The sequence below is a fragment of the Sorex fumeus genome, unplaced genomic scaffold (assembly GCF_029834395.1).
Source record: "Sorex fumeus unplaced genomic scaffold, SorFum_2.1 ptg000095l, whole genome shotgun sequence".
Lineage (NCBI taxonomy): Eukaryota > Metazoa > Chordata > Mammalia > Eulipotyphla > Soricidae > Sorex > Sorex fumeus.
The window spans coordinates 3713111-3731690 of NW_026606152.1; the positions used below are offsets into that span (position 1 = coordinate 3713111).

Consider the following 18580-nt stretch of genomic DNA (forward strand, 5'->3'; position numbering starts at 1 on the left):
GGCTGTAGGCTGAGCTTCCCCGATTTGCACACACACATGCACACTCACATACCATCACACACATGCATACACACACTCACACATCCGTCCACTTACATACCCACATACTCATATCACACACATATACATATACATACTCACAATCACATGTACACTTACATACTCACACACAAACACATTCTCACACACTGTACATACTCATACACACATTCATACACACACATCATGGTCACGATCCTCCTGTTGTTCATCGATTTGCTGGAGCGGGCCCAGTAACGTCTTCACTGTGAGACTTGTTGTTACTGTGTTTGGCATATTGAGTACGTCATGGGTAGCTTGCCAGGCTTTGCCGTGCGGGTGAGATACTCTCGGTAGCTTGCCGTGCTCTCTGAGAGGGGCAGAGGAATTGAACCTGGCTCGGGTGGGCTGGCTGCGTGCAAGGCAAACGCCCTGTCGCTGTGCTATCGCTCCAGCCTATATACACACAGAATATACACACATATATACAGTCCCACACGTGCACACACTCGCATGTATATACAAACATTCACAACATACACACACACATACACATACATATATGCGTAAACACACATATATACACACCCACTCACACACATCTGGCTTGGGGTGAGGGACTCTTGAGAGAGTGCCTGCAGCACTTCAGGGAACAGACCCCTCAGGGGAGAGGTGGGTGGAGGGACAGGGGTCCCCTCAGATGTGACCTGTGAGGGCCAGGTTCAGGGTCTGCGGGCAGGGACACAGCAGGACTCTGGGAGCCCCATCTCAGAAACCCTTCCCAGCAGACCCTGCGCACTGGGCCGGGCAGTCCGGCACATGCCGTGCCCTCCTGGGAGGGGTGACAGGGTCCCAAGAGTGGTCCCCTGCTCAGAGGGGGAGAACACTTCCGGCAGTGGAGTCGGTGTTTCTGGAAGCTTCCCTAGACCCCCTCCACCACCACCACCAGATGCAGTCCTGAGTCTGCGGACAGGTGCCTGCTCTGGCCAGTGAAGAATGCCTCCTTTGTCCACCTCAACTCACCTGGCCTGTCTGACTGCAAGCTGGTAGGGCGTTAGGGGCAACCAGGCCCTGGGGGAGGCTGTGGGTCAAAGACCAACCTGCAGGCCTCGGAGGACAGGGTGGGGCCTGTCAGCCTGGGCCTGGCCAGGGAGGTCATGATTTGGCCCTGCAGGTGAGGTGCTGCCTTGGTGGAAGGGTTGGGGACCCTCCGCCCTCTGACACCGGTTTCCACCCCTGAGGCCTTTCTGGCTGGCACCGAGGGCGTGAGGTGGGGGCTTCCTGCCGCTGTGGGTGTGTGTGGGTGCGCAGAATGTTCGTGTGGGTGCACTGTGAGCAGGACAGGCCGCCCGGCAGAGGCTGGGCAGGACGGACCCTGGGCTCCCTCCCGGCCCCCACGGTCGCCTGAGCACGGCCGGGATGACCTCGACGCCAGAGCATGAGAGGGGCCCAGAGGGGAGAGACCAGGCGTGTGGGGCCCCAGCACAGAGCGGCAGGCGCGCACCCCGTTGCCGCGGGCTCTGACCTCCGCGTTTCTGTTCCCTCGGAAGAGACACCTGTCGCCGGAGGACTTCCAGGCCGTGTTCGGGATGAGCGCCGCCGAGTTCGAGCGCCTGGCCCTCTGGAAGAGGAACGAGCTCAAGAAGAAGGCGCTGCTGTTCTAGGCGACGGGCGCCGCTGCCGGCCCCGCCCCGCCCCGGCCGCCCCGCCCCGTTTCGACAGGCCCCGCCCCGACCGGCCCCGCCCCGTTTTGACAGGCCCCGCCCCGCTCCGGCCGGCCCCGCCCCTCCGTCCCGCCCAGCGGCTCACCCTAACCCCGCGGGCGGGCGGGCGGCGGGTGCGGGACGCGCTCCCCGTCTTCCGCGCTGTCGCCTGCCGTGGCTCAGGCCCGCGAGCCGCGCTGGCCTCCCGTTCCCGGCGGATCGCAGAGGCCCCCCGGCCGGGCGCGCAGACCCCCGACGCCCGAGCTCAGGCCGACGCCGCGGGGAGCCGGTCGCCTCAACGTCCCCGTGTGTGTCTGTCCACGTCACGCTCCCCGCCGGGCCTTGAAGCGCTCCTGGCTAGCACGGGAGGTTCGGTTCCGTCGAGGCGCCCGGCCCCGGGGAGCATCGCGGCGGCTTCCCCCTCCGCGCTCCCTCTGGCCGCGGGACCCCCGTCTGGCTCTGCCCTTTTCCTTCCTGCCTTCCGAGCTGTCGGTCGGTGCGAGGAGACCCCCCTGCTGTGTCAGGGCTTGGGGAGAGCCCCCGGGTGAAGGTTGCTGCCCCCCAGCCCTCTCGGAGACGGAGTCAGCGCCCCCCACCCCTCCTCACCTGTCCCATGTCGTGGGAACGGTGGATGCACGGCGGGCAGCCCTCCAGACAGCCCTGCCTGGCCCAGAACGTCCTTGGAGTATGTCAAGAGCCTCAGGATCCCCAGAGGGACGACCCAGAGGCCGTGCCCGGCGGGCAGTGCACCCCGCAGCCCTGGCATGGACCGCTCAGCCAGGGCGCTCAAGCTCCCACGCGCTTCCTTAGTTGCTGCTATGAGCCACCTGTGCCCGGCGCTTTTGCTCCTGAGAGTGATGTCATGGGGTCCTGGGCAATAAAGACGGTGTCGGCCGCTGGGCCCCGGAGCTGCTTCTACACCACGTCCCCGTCAGACTCAGGACTGGGGGTGGGAAGCCACGGGCTGTGAACAGGGAAACCCCTTTGCTCCACGCCCTCAGAAACAGGGAGGATGACTGCAGTGCTGGACCGCGACCCCTCTTGGCTGAGCTCGCACTGACCTGCACCCTGGGGGGGTGGGGGGGCGGTGCTGCACTCACTCTCCACCCAGTGGTCCCAACTCCAGGCCCCAACAGCCTGGCTTCTGTCCCTGAAGCTGCCCCTGTCTGCGAGGCCCAGGACAGCAGCCAGTGGGTGCTGCCCACTGCCTCTCTCCCCGGCACCGTGAGGTCCTCCCCTGGCTGCCGCACTGACCATCCAAGACTGGTGCAGTGGGCGAGTCCTGTCTGCTGTACTCCACGGGCCACCCAAGGCCGAGCTGGATGCACAGGCAAGACTGGAATGTGACTGTGACGGCTGGTTCCAGCAGGACCAAGGGGACAGAGGAAATAGCAGACCTGGGTGACTCTGCAGCGAGAGCCAGGAGAGTGGGGGGAGAGGCTGGAGGAGGGGGCAGGGAGGAGGGCTGTCCAGAGGAGGGTAGGCCAGTTGCTGGGGCTCAGTATTGGCCTGAGTGAGGCCGGGATAGGAGAGTTCAGGGTGCAGGGGAGAGAGGGGGGCATCTAGCCCCAGGGCGGGGGTGTTGCTGTGAATGCGTCAGCAGCCCCGTGAACCCAGTGATCAATCCAGCGGCTACTGGGGACTGCTGTGTCAGGGACTGCAGTCACTGGAGCTGCTCCCGCTCTGCGCTGCTCTCAGAGTCCTGCAAGCCCCTACACCTGAGTTTCCCGCAGGGTTTTTCCCTTCCTTCCTTCCTTCCTTCAGTCCGTCCTCTTTCTTTCTTTGGCTTTCTGGGTCACACCCAGCTATGCTCAGGGGTTACTCCTGGCTCTGCACTCAGGAATTACTCCTGGCAGATAGATGCTTGGGAGACCATATGGAATGCTGGGGATTGAACCCAGGTTGGCCGTATGCAAGACAAAATGCTCTACCTGCTGGGCTGTGGTTTCAGCCCCGAAACAGAAGTTTTTCTCCTGATGAGAGTTGTCGTAGCTTGGTGAATTTCTTGTCAGTGACCCTAAGGCCCGAGAAGGTGACCTCCAAAGGGGAAGGAGAGTCAGGTTGCCTGATTCAATTCTTAATTCGACAAGTATTTACTGACTGCACATCTGCGTCTGGGAAGGCTTCTGTGAGCAGCCAAAATTTGACAAACAGCGGCTTAAACAAATATGAAGAGTGCTCTATCTGGCTGCTAGAGTCTGCAGGTAGTTAGCGGCTGGTCTCCGCTCATGGGTCGAGGTATCTGCCGTCGGAGTCTCTGACTGCGCCTGCCCTGAGGTTGCTCAGTGCCAGATCTCACACGTGGGCTCCAGGGCAGAAGCTCGGCTGCTGAGAACAAGCGATGCCAGCTGCTTCCGTTCCTTCTTGCAGAGAACAAAATCCTGAGGTGTGCAGCGGGCTGGTGACTTGAGTCACCAGCTTTTGGGTGAGGGGAGGAAGGAAGCCCAGATTTGTGGCAGCGGCCAGCTGCTGTTGAAGCAGGTAACAGGCGTGGGGCCAGTGTGCTCTCAGGAAGGAGTAAATCAAGATGGGATTTTTTTTTCCTTTTGCATTTGGGCCACGGCCAGAGGTGTTCAGGCCTTACTCCTGGCTTTGAATCAGGAACCAGTCCTGGTGGGCTCCACCGACAATATGGGGTGCTGGGGCTCAAACCCAGGTCAGACACATGCAAAACAATGCCCTCCCTGCTGTACCATCTCTTCGGCCCCTCAAGATACGATTTAGAAGTTATCCTGTCTCTGACTCTAAAGTAGACCAAAATAAGCATGAGACTGGACCAGCTCTGTGGACAGGAGCTGAGGTTGAAGGGATCTCACAGTAGTGGTGTCCCGGAGAGGAACGCCACAGGAGGGGCGTCGGGGAGGAAGCTCTCAGGCCAACAGCGCAGGGACGCCAGCGCCCAACCTGGCACATGCAGTCCCTGCCTCCTACTTTGTGGGGCGCTCTCGGCTGTCCCCCTCTAGAGAAGTCCATGGGCAGGTGGGGGGAAACAGTCCCTCTCCCAGCCTCACAGGGGACTCTCCCATGTCCCTCCTCTGGAGAAGCGCGCCTTCCCAGACTCACCATCTCTAAATAAAATGTTTCCTTCCCTATCTGCCTCTTCCTGCGAGGGAAGAGCCCGGGCAGAGGCAAGAGCTGCTTCTCCTCATCCTCCTGGCTCCAACCTGAGGTGGACGGTGGGGACTGATTCCCACGCTGTATAGACCGTGTAGACCTCCGACCTCGGGCAGTGCCCAGGGGCTGGGAAGGTGCTGGAGCCGACTCTGTCCATCCCGACTCTGACTGGGGCAGGTGGAAGGGGCAGAGACCAGCAGCGTCCCTGAAACAGTGGCTCTGCCCACGCCAGTGAGGAAAGTGTCCTGGCACCTTTGCTGGCGTGGTGGGCGGAGCTCATGCTCAGGGAGCGGCGTCTTTCACCAGGTCTTTCCTGTGGGGAAGTGGCAGTTCCTGACTAGTGAGCCCCAGGCTGGATCAGGCTGGTCCCGGGACTGCCAGAACCTTCTCAAACACTTCCTCAGGTATCCCTGGCCTGCGTCCACAGGGCATTTGGACCCCCTCTATGGAATAGGGTGGGAGGAGCATTGGGAAGCACAATGGGGGTCACCTCCTCTCTTTTTTTTGGGGGGGGTCATACCTGTCAGTGCTCAGGGCTTGCTCCTGGCTCTACACTCAGGGATTACTGACAGGGCTGACAGGGCTCAGGGGCCATATCCACAGGGTCCCGGGTAAGCTTTGTTCAAGGCAGATGCCCTCCCTGCTGTATTATGACTCCAGTCTGAGGGGAGGGGTCCCCTACTCTGAATAATCTAAGCTGGCCACCTGCCCAGGGCACACCTGCAAGGCTTCTGGGCCCAGCCGAGCTCAGGAGCTCCATTCCTCTTTTGGGTCTTGGCAGACAGCAGTAAGGAAACAAAGGGTTATTGTAGCAAGCCAGAAAGCCGCTTGCGTACATGCATGTACACATACGAGCACATGCATACATGTGCATGTGTGTGTGTGTGTGTGTGTGTGCATGCATATATGCCTGTACAGGATGGGCAGGGGGCACCAAGGATATGGCACTGGCCTTTCTTTCTTTCTTTCTTTTTTTTTTTTTTTGCTTTTTGAGTCACAACTGATGATGCTCAGGGGTTACTCCTGGCTCTGCACTCAGGAATCACTCCTGGTGGTGCTTGGGGGACCATATGGGATGCTGGGAATCGAACCTGGGTTGGCTGCGTGCAAGGTAAATGCCCTCCCTGCTGTGCTATCGCTCCAGCCCCGGCACTGTTACCAGACAGCAGCAAATGTACACACAGTGGGGGGTTGGGTTTGTGTCCTGTCACTGGGTGCTGAAGGGGGCTGGCTCCCTAGTCCATTTAGTCTTGGGTGACGGCAGCTTCATTTTCTCTGTCCTCAGCGCAGGGTCCTACCATATCCCACAACCCCTCCAGCTTTTGAGGAGGAATGTTGTGGGGTGTGGGGTGCCCCCCCATCCTCTGGAAGGAAAACTCATAGGTTCTGCTGGGACTCATGAGATGGTAATTGGGGATCTAGCTTATTGGGGTCACTCAGAAGTGTTGCCTCCATGGTGGTTGGCCCGGACGTGTTGAGAAGCTTTCTGGGGTGTAGATGGAAGAGGCAGCAGTATGAGGACTTAGAGCCCCGTGGGGGCCAAGCAAGCCCCCCTCTCCTGGGTTCTTGGCTACTAGCCCAACCGTACTCCGTCTATGCAGAAAATCATGTATCGGCGAAGGGGTGGCCAGACCTCCAACAGCACACGCGCGCACGTGTGTGTGTGTGTGTGCATGTGTGCGTGCACTTGAGTATGGATGCGTGGGTCTGCCCCACACTGCTACTCCTCAGCCTCCCCTCCCTCCTTCCTGCGAGAGAGCCCCGAGTGCCACCGTGGGCATCAAGTCCACCTGAGCACAGAATCAAACCATTTCTGCCTGCCCAACCTGGGCCTCACATTCCTGCAGGAACCAGTGAGACAGACACTCCCCAGGAATGCGAGCCCGGGGTTCCCAGCTGCTCTGAGCCACTGCCTGGCTGAGGTGAGAGGCTGGTGAGTACGCAGAGTGCGGAGGGCGGTGGAGACAAGCCCTTTGCTCTGCCTGACAGTCTGAGGTGACTCCTGGGGGCCTGCAGGTGGTGGGGACAGGTGAGGTCAGCGCTGCTGTCCAGGCCTCGACCCCGAGTCCCAGCTCACTGATGTGTAGGTAGGGCTTGGACAGAGAAGGGAGGGCCTTGGGGACCCCAGCACAGCAGGTAGCAAGGGAGGGAAAGTCCCAGAGGCTGGTTCCAGCTGGTGGAGAAATCAGTGAAGGTGAGGGCAGGCACTTTATTTTTTATTGTATTTTAAATTTAAATAGATTTTTTTTGGTGTTGGGGCCACAACTGCCAGTGCTCAAGGATCACTCCTGGTGTTGGTGGCGTGCAAGGCAAGGGGCTTAAGCCCTGTGCTATCTCTGTAGCCCCAAGGGGGACAGACGGGAGCTTTCAACACCGGTGTGGGTCTGAGAGATAGTTCAGCAGTTATCTGGGGTTCCATCCTGGGCAGCTCATATGGTCCCAAGAGCACTGCCACGAATGATTCCTGAGTGCACAGCCTCCAGTAACCCCTGAGCACTGCTGGGTGTGGCTCCAAACCGAAAACAAAAGGAAACTGTAATTGGTGTTTGTCGGTATGGGACGATAAGGTCACAGTAGGGGGTTTCAGAGGTGAGCAGCTGGCCTCGGGGTCATTTGCTGGTGCCCTGGGTGACTACAATGCCGGGTCTGCCTCTAGTCCTGATGCACATCCTCAACATCTGTTGGCGGAGTAATTAGCTGGCACCCAGGGACCGGCCCTCTGTGGTTCCAGGGCCAAGTGACCAGTCAGCTTGAGCCTCAGTTTCCCCTTCCGTAAAGCAGACTGTCACCCCGCCAGCCCTGACTTTTGCGCTTGGAGTGAACACGACCCGCTGGCGGAATTCTGAGGGGCCCCGCGCACCCCGCCGCCCCGCCCGCTGCGTGGCCTCCACCCGACCCGGGGACCCCAGCCCCGCGGCCGCGCGGCCCCCGCCCGGGCCCCGCCCAGCCCCACCTTCCTTTGTTCGCCCGGCCCCGCCCCGCCGCGCGTCGGGCTCCCCATTGGCCGGGCTCGGCCCGGGGGCGGGGCGGGGCCGGGCGGGCGCGCGTGCGCCGAGCCGCGCGCCGCTCCGCGCGGAGCCGGAGCCGCCCGAGCCGGAGCCGCGTCCGCGAGCGCGGGGCCGCCCGGGCCATTGTTGCGGCGCCGGAGGTGAGGCGGGCGGGCGGGCGTGCCCGGCGGGGCGGGGTCTGCGCGGGCCGCGCGGGGCCCGGGCGGCCCCTCGGCTGGCCCGGGCCCCCGCCCTCCGTGGCCGCGCCGGGCGGCGGCTGCGTGGCCCACGTCGGGGCGTGGGGCGCGGGGGTCCCGCGCGCGAGGGTCCCGCGCCTGTCCGCGCCCCGGGGCGGCGGAGGGCTGGCCGGGGGGCGCCGGCTGTGCCCGCGCCGCGGGGTTGCGGGCCTGGGCCGCGGCGGCGACTCGGGCCGGAGCGCGGCGGCCGGGCGGCGGCACTGCGCGGGGCCCCGCCGCCGAGCCCGGAGGGAGCGCTCGGGAGCTCGCGGCGGGAGGGCGCCGGCCGCGGGAGGACCCCGCCCCCACCCCGCGGCCCCGCGAGCTCGCCGCCCGCCGCCCGGGGCCGAGGGCGCGGCTGCGGGCGTGGAAACGCCCGCCCGGCGCGGCTTCCGCCTCCCTCGGCGGGTCCCGCGCTGCTGCCCGCCTCCCGCCGGGCCGACGCCCCCCTGGCGGACAGCGCCCCCCTGCCGCTACTGGGTGCTCTCCCGCCCTCCCTCCCGCGGGCCCTCCCGCCCGCGGGCGGAGCCGGGCAGGACCTGGCGGTCAGCCCTGGCCGTCCGTGCGGGGCCGCAGACCCCCAGCGCTCTCGGCCCTGCCCTCGGGGGCCGCTTCTCAGCCTGCCCTCGGCGCCGGGCACCCGGGGAGCCGGGCACAGGGCTGCACTCCGGGCTTCGCACGCGTGGGACGACGCCGCGGCCATGGGGTCCTGGCAGCGGGACACGCAGTTCGCGTCTGGGCTTCCCGCCTGGCTTCCCGCTGGGCCTCGGCCCCCCCCCCCCCTCCCGTTGCTCGCTCGGCGTCTGGATCCTTCGCTCGGCCGCCGGGGCCGCCGGGGTTCCGGGGTTCCGAGGCGCAGCCCCTCGCGGGCCGGCGAGGGGTCCCGGGTGGCCGCTGACGGGCCGGTGCCGGGCAGCGCCGTGTTCCCCTGCGCGCTCGCCAGGGCCGGGCGCCAGCAGCTGCGCTCCGTCCGGCGCCTTGCCAGCTCTGGGATGAAGCCCTTGGGTGGGACCCCGGGTCACCCACGTTTCCTCCCGCCCTGGTGTCTCACGAAGCCGACCAGCCGTGGGCTTCGGCCTGTCCCTCCCGGGGCTGAGATGGTGCCAGGGGCGCCGGAGGGGGCGTGGGCTGGGTGTCCCGCCTTGAAAGGCCTCCGGCAGGGGGCTGGAGCAATAGCGCGGCGGGTAGGGTAGGGCGTTGTGCTGCACAAGGCCGACCCAGGTTCCATTGAATCCCAGCATCCCGTAGGGTCCCCAGAGCACCGCCAGGAGTGATTCCTGAGTGCATGAGCCAGGGGTGACTCCTGTACATCGCGGGGTGTGACCCAAAAGAGAAAAAAAAAAAAGGCTTCGGAGCCCTCTGTTCCGGGAGCCCTCTGTTCCGGGGTGGAGTCGGGGTGGAGTCGTTAATCCTTTAAAATCTTTATCCTCTTCATATGTGTGTGTGTGTGTGTGTGTGTGTGTGTGTGTGTGTGTGTAGAGGAATCTGGCGTGCTCTGTGCTCTCGAAGCCACACATCTCTGAGACAGGACAGGGTCTGCTGTGGCAGTCTGATTTGGGTGATTACAGGGAGTAAAAATAGATGCTCGCTGTTTGGTCAAAAGTGATGATGCTACCAAATCACCATTTTCACTTAGTCAGTGGGAATTGAAGTTGTTTCTACTTTTAAAAATTTTTTTTAAAGAAAGGGTTTTGTTCCTGAGCTGTGCGTTGCCGGGCGAGGGCTGGGTCTTACGTTTGGAGGTTTTTTTGTTTTTTTGTTTTGTGTGTGTGTGTGTGTGTGTGTGTGTGTGTGTGTGTGTGTGAGTGTGTATGGCAGTGCGTACCAGCCTTTCTCTTGGTGAGAGGATTTCTGAGCCTGTGTTTACATCCCCCCAGAAACACCCCCACCCCAGCCCTCATTGATGCTGGACCTGCCTGAGCAGCTTGGCTAGGCAGGCCGGTGGACAGTGCTACCTGACCTCGTTCCCCTGCCAGGGGGATGATGACTCCTTCCTTGTTCCCCCGGCCCCACTGCTGGCACAGGAAGGAGCCCACGCTATGTAGCTTACGGAACCCAAGTTGCTTCAGTGTGATTTTAAGGCAGGTTTTGTGGTTTCTATCGTCAGCCTCCGCCATCACCCGCCCCCACGGGCAGCATCCTCTCCCACTGTGGGTCCTTGTCCCGTGTGTGTGTGTGTGTGTGTGTGTGTGTGGCAGTGCGTACCAGCCTTTCTCTTGGTGAGAAGAGATGGCAGCCGTGTGTTCCACAAAACCCACTAGGCGCTCCAGGACAGGTCGGCAGTGATGGGGCCAAGTGCCCCTCCGCTGTCTCCCTGGAGGGCAGGTGTGGCTCGGAGCCTGCACAGCACCTGCCCGGACAGTCAGCTTTGGGGGACCAGCTTGGCCTTTTTCCAGAGGCTCATGCCCAGGGTCAGACAGGGAGGTCACCTCGGGGCTGGCAGGGCAGCCTCCCCCCTTCCTGAGGGTGCTGCCTGAGCTGCAGGATGCAGGCACGGCCGCTGGCCCCTGAGACCACAGCCCCCTACCCTTTGTCACAGCCCCTACCCTTTGTCTGCCAGCTCGAGCACCTTCCCTTCAGCTTATAGGAATGGCCCTGAGATTTCACCCTGAAGATCCCCATCTGGGGTGCTGCGGGTACCCGGAGCACAGAGCAGAACTCTCTGTGGGCTCTGGGAGAGTTCGAAGGGGCCTTTGAGAGTACTGGTCTTTCGCCAGGAGTCAGGCTGGGTATCCTTCCCCTGGGAGCTGCCTGAAGAGTTTGGGGCCTTGCCTTCAAGGGTCATTGTGGGGTCTTGGCATAGGGAAGGGAGCTTACAGGGTCCAGGTCTGTTCTAGAAGGCTCATGCAAAGGACCTTCCACAGGGAAGGCTGTGTCAGTTCTAGAAGATTCAACCGAAAAATCCCTTTCTGTTCCAGAAGGTTCATGTGAAAATCCGTGTCTGTTTATAAGAGTCACATGGAAACCTATGTCTGTTCTAGAAGGTCCGCACGATGATCTTTCTGTTCTAGAAGTTCACATGAAAATCCACTACTGTTCTAGAAGGTTCACGTTAAAATCTGTGTATGTTCTAAAAGGTTCACATGAAAATCCACTACTGTTCTAGAAGGTTCACGTTAAAATCTGTGTCTGTTCTAAAAGGTTCACATGAAAATCCATTCTAGAAGGTTCCCATGAAGATCTGTGTCTGTTCTAGAAGAAGGTTCACTTGAAAGTCTACGATTTTTCTAGACAGCTCATGTGAAAACCTGTGTCTGTTCTCAAAGGTTCACGTGAAAATCCATGTCCTAGAAGGTTCATATTCTGTTCCAGAAGGTTTGAGTGAAAATTCATGTCTGTTCTGAAAGGTCATGTTGAAAATCTGTGTCTTCTCTGGAAGGTTCGCATGAAAATCTGTCTGTTTTAAGTTTCCATGAAAATCCATGTCTGTTCCAGAAAATTCACCAGGAAATCCCTGTCTTTTTAAAGAGTCATGTAAAAATCCTATGTTCTACAGGTTCATGTGAAAATTCATGACTGCTCTAGATAGTTCACATGAAAATCCTATCTGTTCTAGAAGGTTCCCTGGAGAATTTGTCTGTTCTAGGCCCCCTCTTGCTGAGGACGGAGCATGTTGGGGGCGAAGATGAGTGAAATCAGCAGGGCTCACTCCGCTTGGGAGCGTCCGTCCGCTGGGCGCCCTGTGTTGTCGTCTGGCGGTGGTGGCGCTGTGACCTCGAGTCAGGCATGTGAGTGTCTCTCACTTGTCCTGGTGTGGCACTGAACCAAGTTTGAACGCATTTGTTCATGCTATGGGCTTCGTAGTCTTCATTTGGATCCTTACAGCCGTGTTTGAGGAGTCTTGACCAAGTGTAGCCGGAAATGCAGTTCAGATGCTGTTGGGAGCGGTGAGGGGGCAGGGGGTACTGGCTAAAAGACTCAGATTCCAGTCAGCGCGCTATGAGGTGGGAGCCAGGACATGTGTCCTGGGAGTGAGCAGTGGTCAGCATCAGCCTCATGCAGACTGGCTGTCGGCTTGGAGAACACGGATCCTCCCCCAGCCGAGTGGGGGTGACCCCGAGGTGGCTGCACAGGAAAACCTGACACTTTCCCCCATTAAAATCTACATATCCCAAGAGTGGTGCCCCCCCCTCCCCCCCAACTCAGGCCAGGGCAGCACAACGGAGGCCACCGGGCGCCCTGCATCTGGGGCCGTTCACACACATACTCGGTGCAAGGAATAGGTCAGCGAGGCATCCAGGACATCCTCATGGCTGAAAGAAGGCCAGTGTGCAGTGGCATGATAGAACATCCTAGAAACAGGTTGACGAGAGCAGTTGACGGGAGGGGCTAGGCAGTGCCCCACACTAGGGTGCGTGGCTCCACCCCCAGCATGAAGAAGGGTCGGGGTTCGGGGAGCAGAGGATGGAGTTCTGTGGCCTTCTGTGGCTTTGCCCGCAGCCAGGCTGGTAGCGGTGGGGCGTGAGTTTCTTCATCCTGCCAGTCCTGGAAGTGTGGCTTGTCCCATGTGGGTGTGCACTGCGGTGTGAACCGCCACTAACTCCAGGCTGCGGACGTGCTCGGTATCTGTCCCTGGGTGCGAGCGAGTCTCCGCTTCAGGCTCCTTTTGCCGCCTTGTGGGGGCTCGTCCTCGGGCCTCAGCGTTACTCCCTCCTGTTTGTGCCCTGTGCCCACCTGCTGTGGCCCCTGTGCCCTCGGCGGAGGGTCTCTCGAGGCAGCTGTTAGTGTCCATCCAGGTGCTCCCTCCGTTTGGAGCAAGTGTGATCTGCTAGGACAGAGGCAGGCCAAGTTCCTCTCCCAGCAACCCCGCACCCCTGAAAATCTGAGCCATGGGCGGCCCAGTGGCTCCAGCTGCCTCGCGCCCCACTGCTTTGCTTCCCTGAGAGGAGAGTCTGTGATGGGCGCGGAGGAAGAGAGGGTCCATGGGGCGGCCGCTCTGTGCGGTGTAGCTTGGCCAGGGGCCAGGGAGGTGGGCGGGGGTGGCGGCGGAGACGCGGCCTGGCTCCCAGCCTGCTTCCCTGGCGAGGCAGCAGCTGTCCGCCCGAGGCTCAGCCGTCGTATTTGTTCTCGCTCTGGTGCCTCGGCTGCCCAGATGGCCTGCCCTCACTCCCTGCTGGACTCGGTCCTCCTGCTCAGGTGCACGGCTGCCCATGTTGGGGGGGCCTGGCCTGCCTCTCACAGGCCCCTGTTGCGGGGAGCAGGGGCTGCACTTGCTGTGCCTGGCTCAGCCCTCGTGTCTGCAGCTGTGAGGGTCTGGGGTGGGGGTCAGAGACGCGTTTCCCAGGGAGGTGGCACCAAGGGCACAGCCACTCCCGGGTGGCCCGTCTGATTCTGTGTTCCTCGAAAGCGGGCATGAGTGTGAGCCCTGCGGGGAGAGCGTGGTGTGTTGGCTGTTGGGGAACACGTGCCAGCCCTGGGCCCCGTTGCCCCCAACCCACGCTGGGTCACAGAGAGGCGCGAGCATGGGGCAGGTCCCGGTGTGGGCGCTCGTGTGCTCCGGCCCGCCTCAGTTGTTCCCGCTGGTTTGTCTCTGCAGACTCTGCTCGCTGTCTGAGGTCCTGAGTCCTGGTGGGGTGCTGAGGAGGCCCCGAGGACAATTCTTGGTTCCATGGTCCTGCCTTTGGCAATCATGTGACTTCTGTGAAGCCTGAGCCTTTCGTCATGTGGTATCAGGGCTTCGAGAACACGGGTGTTGCCATGCTGGGGGCTTGTAGGCCGGCTAGTGGGCTGGACGAGGCCAGGGGCCAGAGAGATCTGTGTGTCCGGGGGTGCGGCCCACTCTTGGAGGAGAGTGGAGGTTTTGGGGTGAGGCTGCCCCGACTTCTCGTGATCTCGTTCTGGGAGCTGGTGCCAGGTGGTTGGGGCAGGTGCGTGGGAGCTGGTGTCGGGGTGTCCGTCTGCAACTGGGTAGTGACTGTCCCACGGGTCACTGCTGGTGGAAAGTGTGGCTGAGAGAGCCTGTGGCTTTGGGAGCCGTGGACCATGAGGCTTGTTGCTTGGGGGCTTCTTGGAGTTGGTGTGGGAGGCCTGGCTATGGGGATGCAGGGTCCAGGACACCAAAGTGGCTCTGACGATTTGTCATTAATGTGTGAGCATGTGTGCGTGTGCACATACATGTGTGTATGTGTCTGTTTGTATGTGTGTATGTTCCTACATATGTATATGTGTCAGCTGTGAGGATAGGTATTCCTGTGAGTGTGTATGTCTGTGTGTCAGCGAGTTGTGTGTACGCGTGCACTTATTGATGTGTGTGGGTGCTTGTGTATGAGTGTGTATGAGTGCATGAGTGTGACGTGAGAGTTGTGTAAGCATGTGTGAGAGTGCATGTGGGGCTCTGTATGTCAGTGAATGTGTGCATGTGTATGTGTGTATACATTTGTGTATGTTGTGAGTGTGTCAATGAGTTTGCATGTGTATATGAGTGCACTTCTGTGACATATATAAGCACATGTGTAAGTGCATGTGTGTCTCTGTGTGAGTGTGCATATGTGCGAGTACTTTGCTCTGCATATGAATATGAGATGTATGAATATATGTATGTATACGTATCTGTGAGTACATGTGAAATTGTGCAGTGAATCTCTGAATAAGTGCACGTATTATATTGTGTGGATGTGTGTGAGAGGGTGTGAGTGCATGTGCATTAGTGGGTATGCATGCGTGTGAGTAGGTATGTGTGTGAGTGCAAGTGTGTATATGTGAATGTGCATTTGAGTGGGTGTGAGTGTGTGATTAGGTATGTGTGTATACATATGCATACATGTGTGCATGTGTGATTGTGACTGCATGTGTACACACAAGTGCATGCATGTGTGAGTGTATGTGTGAATGCATATGCATATGTGTGAATATGTGTATGTGTGTGCACAGCGTGTGCATGTCTATGTTAGTAGGTATGTGTGTGAGTGCGCGCGGGCGTGTGTGTGTGTGTGTGTGTGTGTGTGTGTGTGTGTATGGCTGTGTGGGTCGGGGTGAGAGTGCCTGAGCACAGGGGGAAGCTTTGTGGAAGGAATTTGGTTGGGGATTAGGGTGAAGGGACTCGGGATAGGGGAGGACACTGGGGGGAACAGGACAGCCGGGGGGTAGAGGTCAGTTGGAGGGTCAGTTGGAAGGTCTCGCAAGCTGTTTAGGGGCTCAGCGCCCTTCCCCCATGCAGTGCTGGGTGGGGGTTGTGGGTACAGCTTTGTGTCTGGGAACTGTGTATGTGTGTGTACATGTGTGTGTGTGTGTGTGTGCGTGTGTGCACGTGTGGCCCTGGCACAGCTGCCGAAACAGCCTTGTGCCCACAGCGGCAGAGCCTGGCCCCATCCCGAGTAGACGGGGCCCTGTACCTGGGGCTCCTGGGCTCCGTGCACCCGCAGCATTGCCATCCTGGGGGCCTTTAGAAGGGGGGGTTACCGGGGGACCTGTGGGGCGCCCAGGCCCTGGGGAACAGCTGGGACAGATGGCCAGGGCTGTCTGTTGCGGTGGCCGGCCTTTGTCTGCCCACAGCTGGCGTCTCGGCAACTGTCGGCCCTCTTGGCGCCGCTCACAGTCACAGGGACGGGGGGATCTGGGTGGTTTTCACCAGGGAGCGAGAAGGCCTTTCAGTGCCAGTGGGAGCCCTCTCTGCTCCCCGGCTCCGTCTCCACGAGGACCCCCATCGTGGGTCCAGGGATTGCCCAGACTTAGCAGTGGGCCCAGAGCCGTGGGTGTGAGCTCGGGTCCCACCCTACAGCCCAAGGTGGGTTCTGTGGCTCCTGTCCCAAGGAAGGTGGCCACAGGAGGTCTGGGTCCCACTGGCCACCCGGGGCATAGGGCAGCCCATCAGGGGGACACCGCCGCCAGGATGTTACCCCCAGAGTTGGCGCCAGGAGGGCATTTGGGACGGCCAAGGGACCGAGGGCTTCTGAAATGAGAGTGTTGGGGACTTGCTCCTTCTGTCTCCACTGGGCACGTGCACACACATGCACACGCTCACAGACACACCGCTCCGTGTGCTGTGCCTGGACCTCCGGGTCCAGGAGGGCGCCTGTGGCCGCCTCATCCCCAGAGGATCATATTTTCCCCGCATGCGGGTTCTGGCTGTGCCCACCCAGGGCAGTCTTGCCCTTCCTCAGGCACTTGGGGGTACAGTCTCTGTCACCTGAACCTTGTCCTGGCTCCCCGTGCCCGTCCCCAGAGAAGAGGCCAGAGAGGCGTGTTTGTCCAGGACCCACTTGCCTGGAGTGCTGGCCAGCAGCACTGTGGGTCCTCTGCTCTGCGCTGGGGCCAGCATGGTCACGGGCATGCTTCGGTCTGAGTGAGTTCCGTGAGGTGTTTGGTGTTCGCCGGCTTCCTGTTGATTTGCGTGTCTGTGGGGCTGAGGGGAGTGGTTCGGGCTGTGTCTGTCGGTGATCCAAGCTTTCTCCTGGCAGTGTTGGGGATGGAGCAGTGTCCTGCCTTGTACGGCAAGTGTCCTGCCCACTGCACATCTCTCTGCCCCCGGCTGCGGAGAGATTTGAAATAAATGAGCACATTTATTTTAGGGCTTCTTGGTTAGAACCTGCCTCCAGCAGCCAGGGGCAGGGGCAGGCCTCTCCTGCAGGATGGCCAGTGTGGGGGCTTGGCGTGCGCCTCTGCCTCTCCAGTGGGTGTCCGTGGAAGCCAGGCCAGCACCCGGATTCAGCCCTGGTTAGGTGCGAGGATGTCTCAGCCTGCCACTCATCGTCCTCCCAGAGCCTGTCCATGTCACTGGCTCGGGTTCGAGGCTACTCCAGCCCCGTCCTTGGCTCCTGCTGTTCATCTCTCGACCCTGCTCTCTCGCAGACTGGCACAGGCTGGTTTTCTCCAGCCCCGGGGCTGCCTAGCTGCCGCGCGTGCCAGGTGAAGCCATGTGGGAGGGTGGCCTGGAGGCAGGAGCCCCGCGCAGGGGCTGGCCCAGCCGCCCGCTGAGTGCGCACAAGGTGCTGGCGGTCTGTGTCTTCCACTGTCGTGCTCGCCCAGTTTTCTCTCAGCCCTCCGCTGCCCAGCAGGCCTCAGCTGTCCTTTTAGCAAATTCACTGATGGCGGGGCTAGTGTTTAAGGCAGCAGCAGTGGTGGTGGTGGTGATGGCGACGGCGACGATGGTGCTGGTGGTGAGGATGTTACTGGTGGTGGTGATGGTTATGGTGGTTGTGATGGTGTTGGTTAATAGTGGTGGTGGTTATGTGGTTGTGATGGTGGTGACGTAACAGTGGTGGTGGGGCACTGGCCCTGGTGACATTGATAGTCCCAAGGCCATCCCTCGCGAGTGTGATGACGCCCGTTTGAGACGGCGGGGCCATTTCCCGCCATGCGGACTGCCCTTCCTCCCCTTCTGCATGTGCGCGGGGCCTCTCGCCTCCTCTGGGCCAGGCGGCTGCTCCCTGAGCAGCTGTCCTGACGCCCCCGCGGTCTTGGGGCATGTGGCGCCCAGATCCGCGCCCAGCCTTGTGCGTCCTGGGAGGCTGGGGGCCAGATGGCCTTGCAGCCCTCCCGCCCTGGAGGGGCACTGCTGGCCGCTGAGCCCCTGGCATGATGAGCTGCTGAAGGTAGATGTGCCCCTTGAGCTGTCGGGGACACAGCGGGACTCAGCTGATGCTCAGGCCACTCGTGGTGCATGGTGAGCCGGGAAGCCCAGCTCAGGACTCCTGCTGGATGGGCCGTGAAGAACAGGAGGGCACTGGGCATGATGGAGTGGACCATTCCGCTCGTCTGCCCTGTGGGTGCAGCGTGGTGGCAGCCCTGTGTGGACAGCAGCATGATGGCTTCTGAATGGACCTGCCCTTCTTTCTGACTGGTCCAGTGCAGAAAGGTCCGTTTCTCTGCCCGGGCTGCCTGTGTGGCCACAGCCTAGTCGTCCTTCCCGCTGACCCAGGGTCCATCCACATCTCTTTCCCCTTTCCCCATGCCTGCCGTTATCCTGTGCTTCTCCTCCCTTCCTCCCCTTCCTGGTGCGGTGGTCGCTGGGGTGCAGGAGTGGGGGCCTCCTGTTGGCGTGAAGAAGGAAGATTTCCCAGGGGTGGTCTGGGAGATGCTCAGGGACTGGGCATGGGCTCTGCGTGCTGAAGGCCCCGGGGACCCCGAGCACTGCCGGGAGTGACCCCAGGCATGGACCCTGATTGTCGATTTGCAGCTTGGCACTGAGTGACTCTCCTGGGTTGGCGGGCTGGGCGGCCTGGGCACCTCTGCCAGCTTGAATGCCCGTGCCGGTGTGAGGTCACAGTTCACCCGGCTCCTGCGTACCCGGATACCCGTTCTGGGTGGTTTCTCTTAGTCACTGTGTAAAGCGGCGCAGACCGTGAACCCCTTGATTCTTCCCGTGCCCGTCCCTCGTGATGTTGTGACCTGCAGGCTGAGGCTGCTGCAGGTGGGGGACGGTGCGGCTGGCGGACGGAGCGGCCTTGGGGCTTAGGCACCAGCCCCTCCTGCTGTTGTCCGGGCCCCGAGTGTCAGGCTGAACCCCAGCTCGCTGGCCCCATTGCCTGCATGTGGCCGTCCGCCTCCCCGCGGCCCTGTGGAAGCTTGTGCTCGCCTGCCAGTG

General features: G+C 61.0%; 2 protein-coding genes across 4 annotated transcripts in view; one reads left to right on the forward strand and one right to left on the reverse strand.

Annotated features, from left to right (window-relative positions):
• The window catches only part of ABLIM2 (actin binding LIM protein family member 2), a 50441-nt gene extending 48730 nt beyond the window's left edge, over positions 1 to 1711 (forward strand). The window contains exon 23 of the mRNA XM_056132922.1: positions 1569 to 1711. Coding sequence (XP_055988897.1) covers positions 1569 to 1682 — 114 coding nt within the window. The 3' untranslated portion in view covers positions 1683 to 1711. The remainder of the gene's footprint in view (positions 1 to 1568) is intronic.
• Positions 1 to 18580, reverse strand: part of TBC1D14 (TBC1 domain family member 14) — a 298797-nt gene that overhangs the window by 23134 nt on the left and 257083 nt on the right. The window lies entirely within an intron of this gene.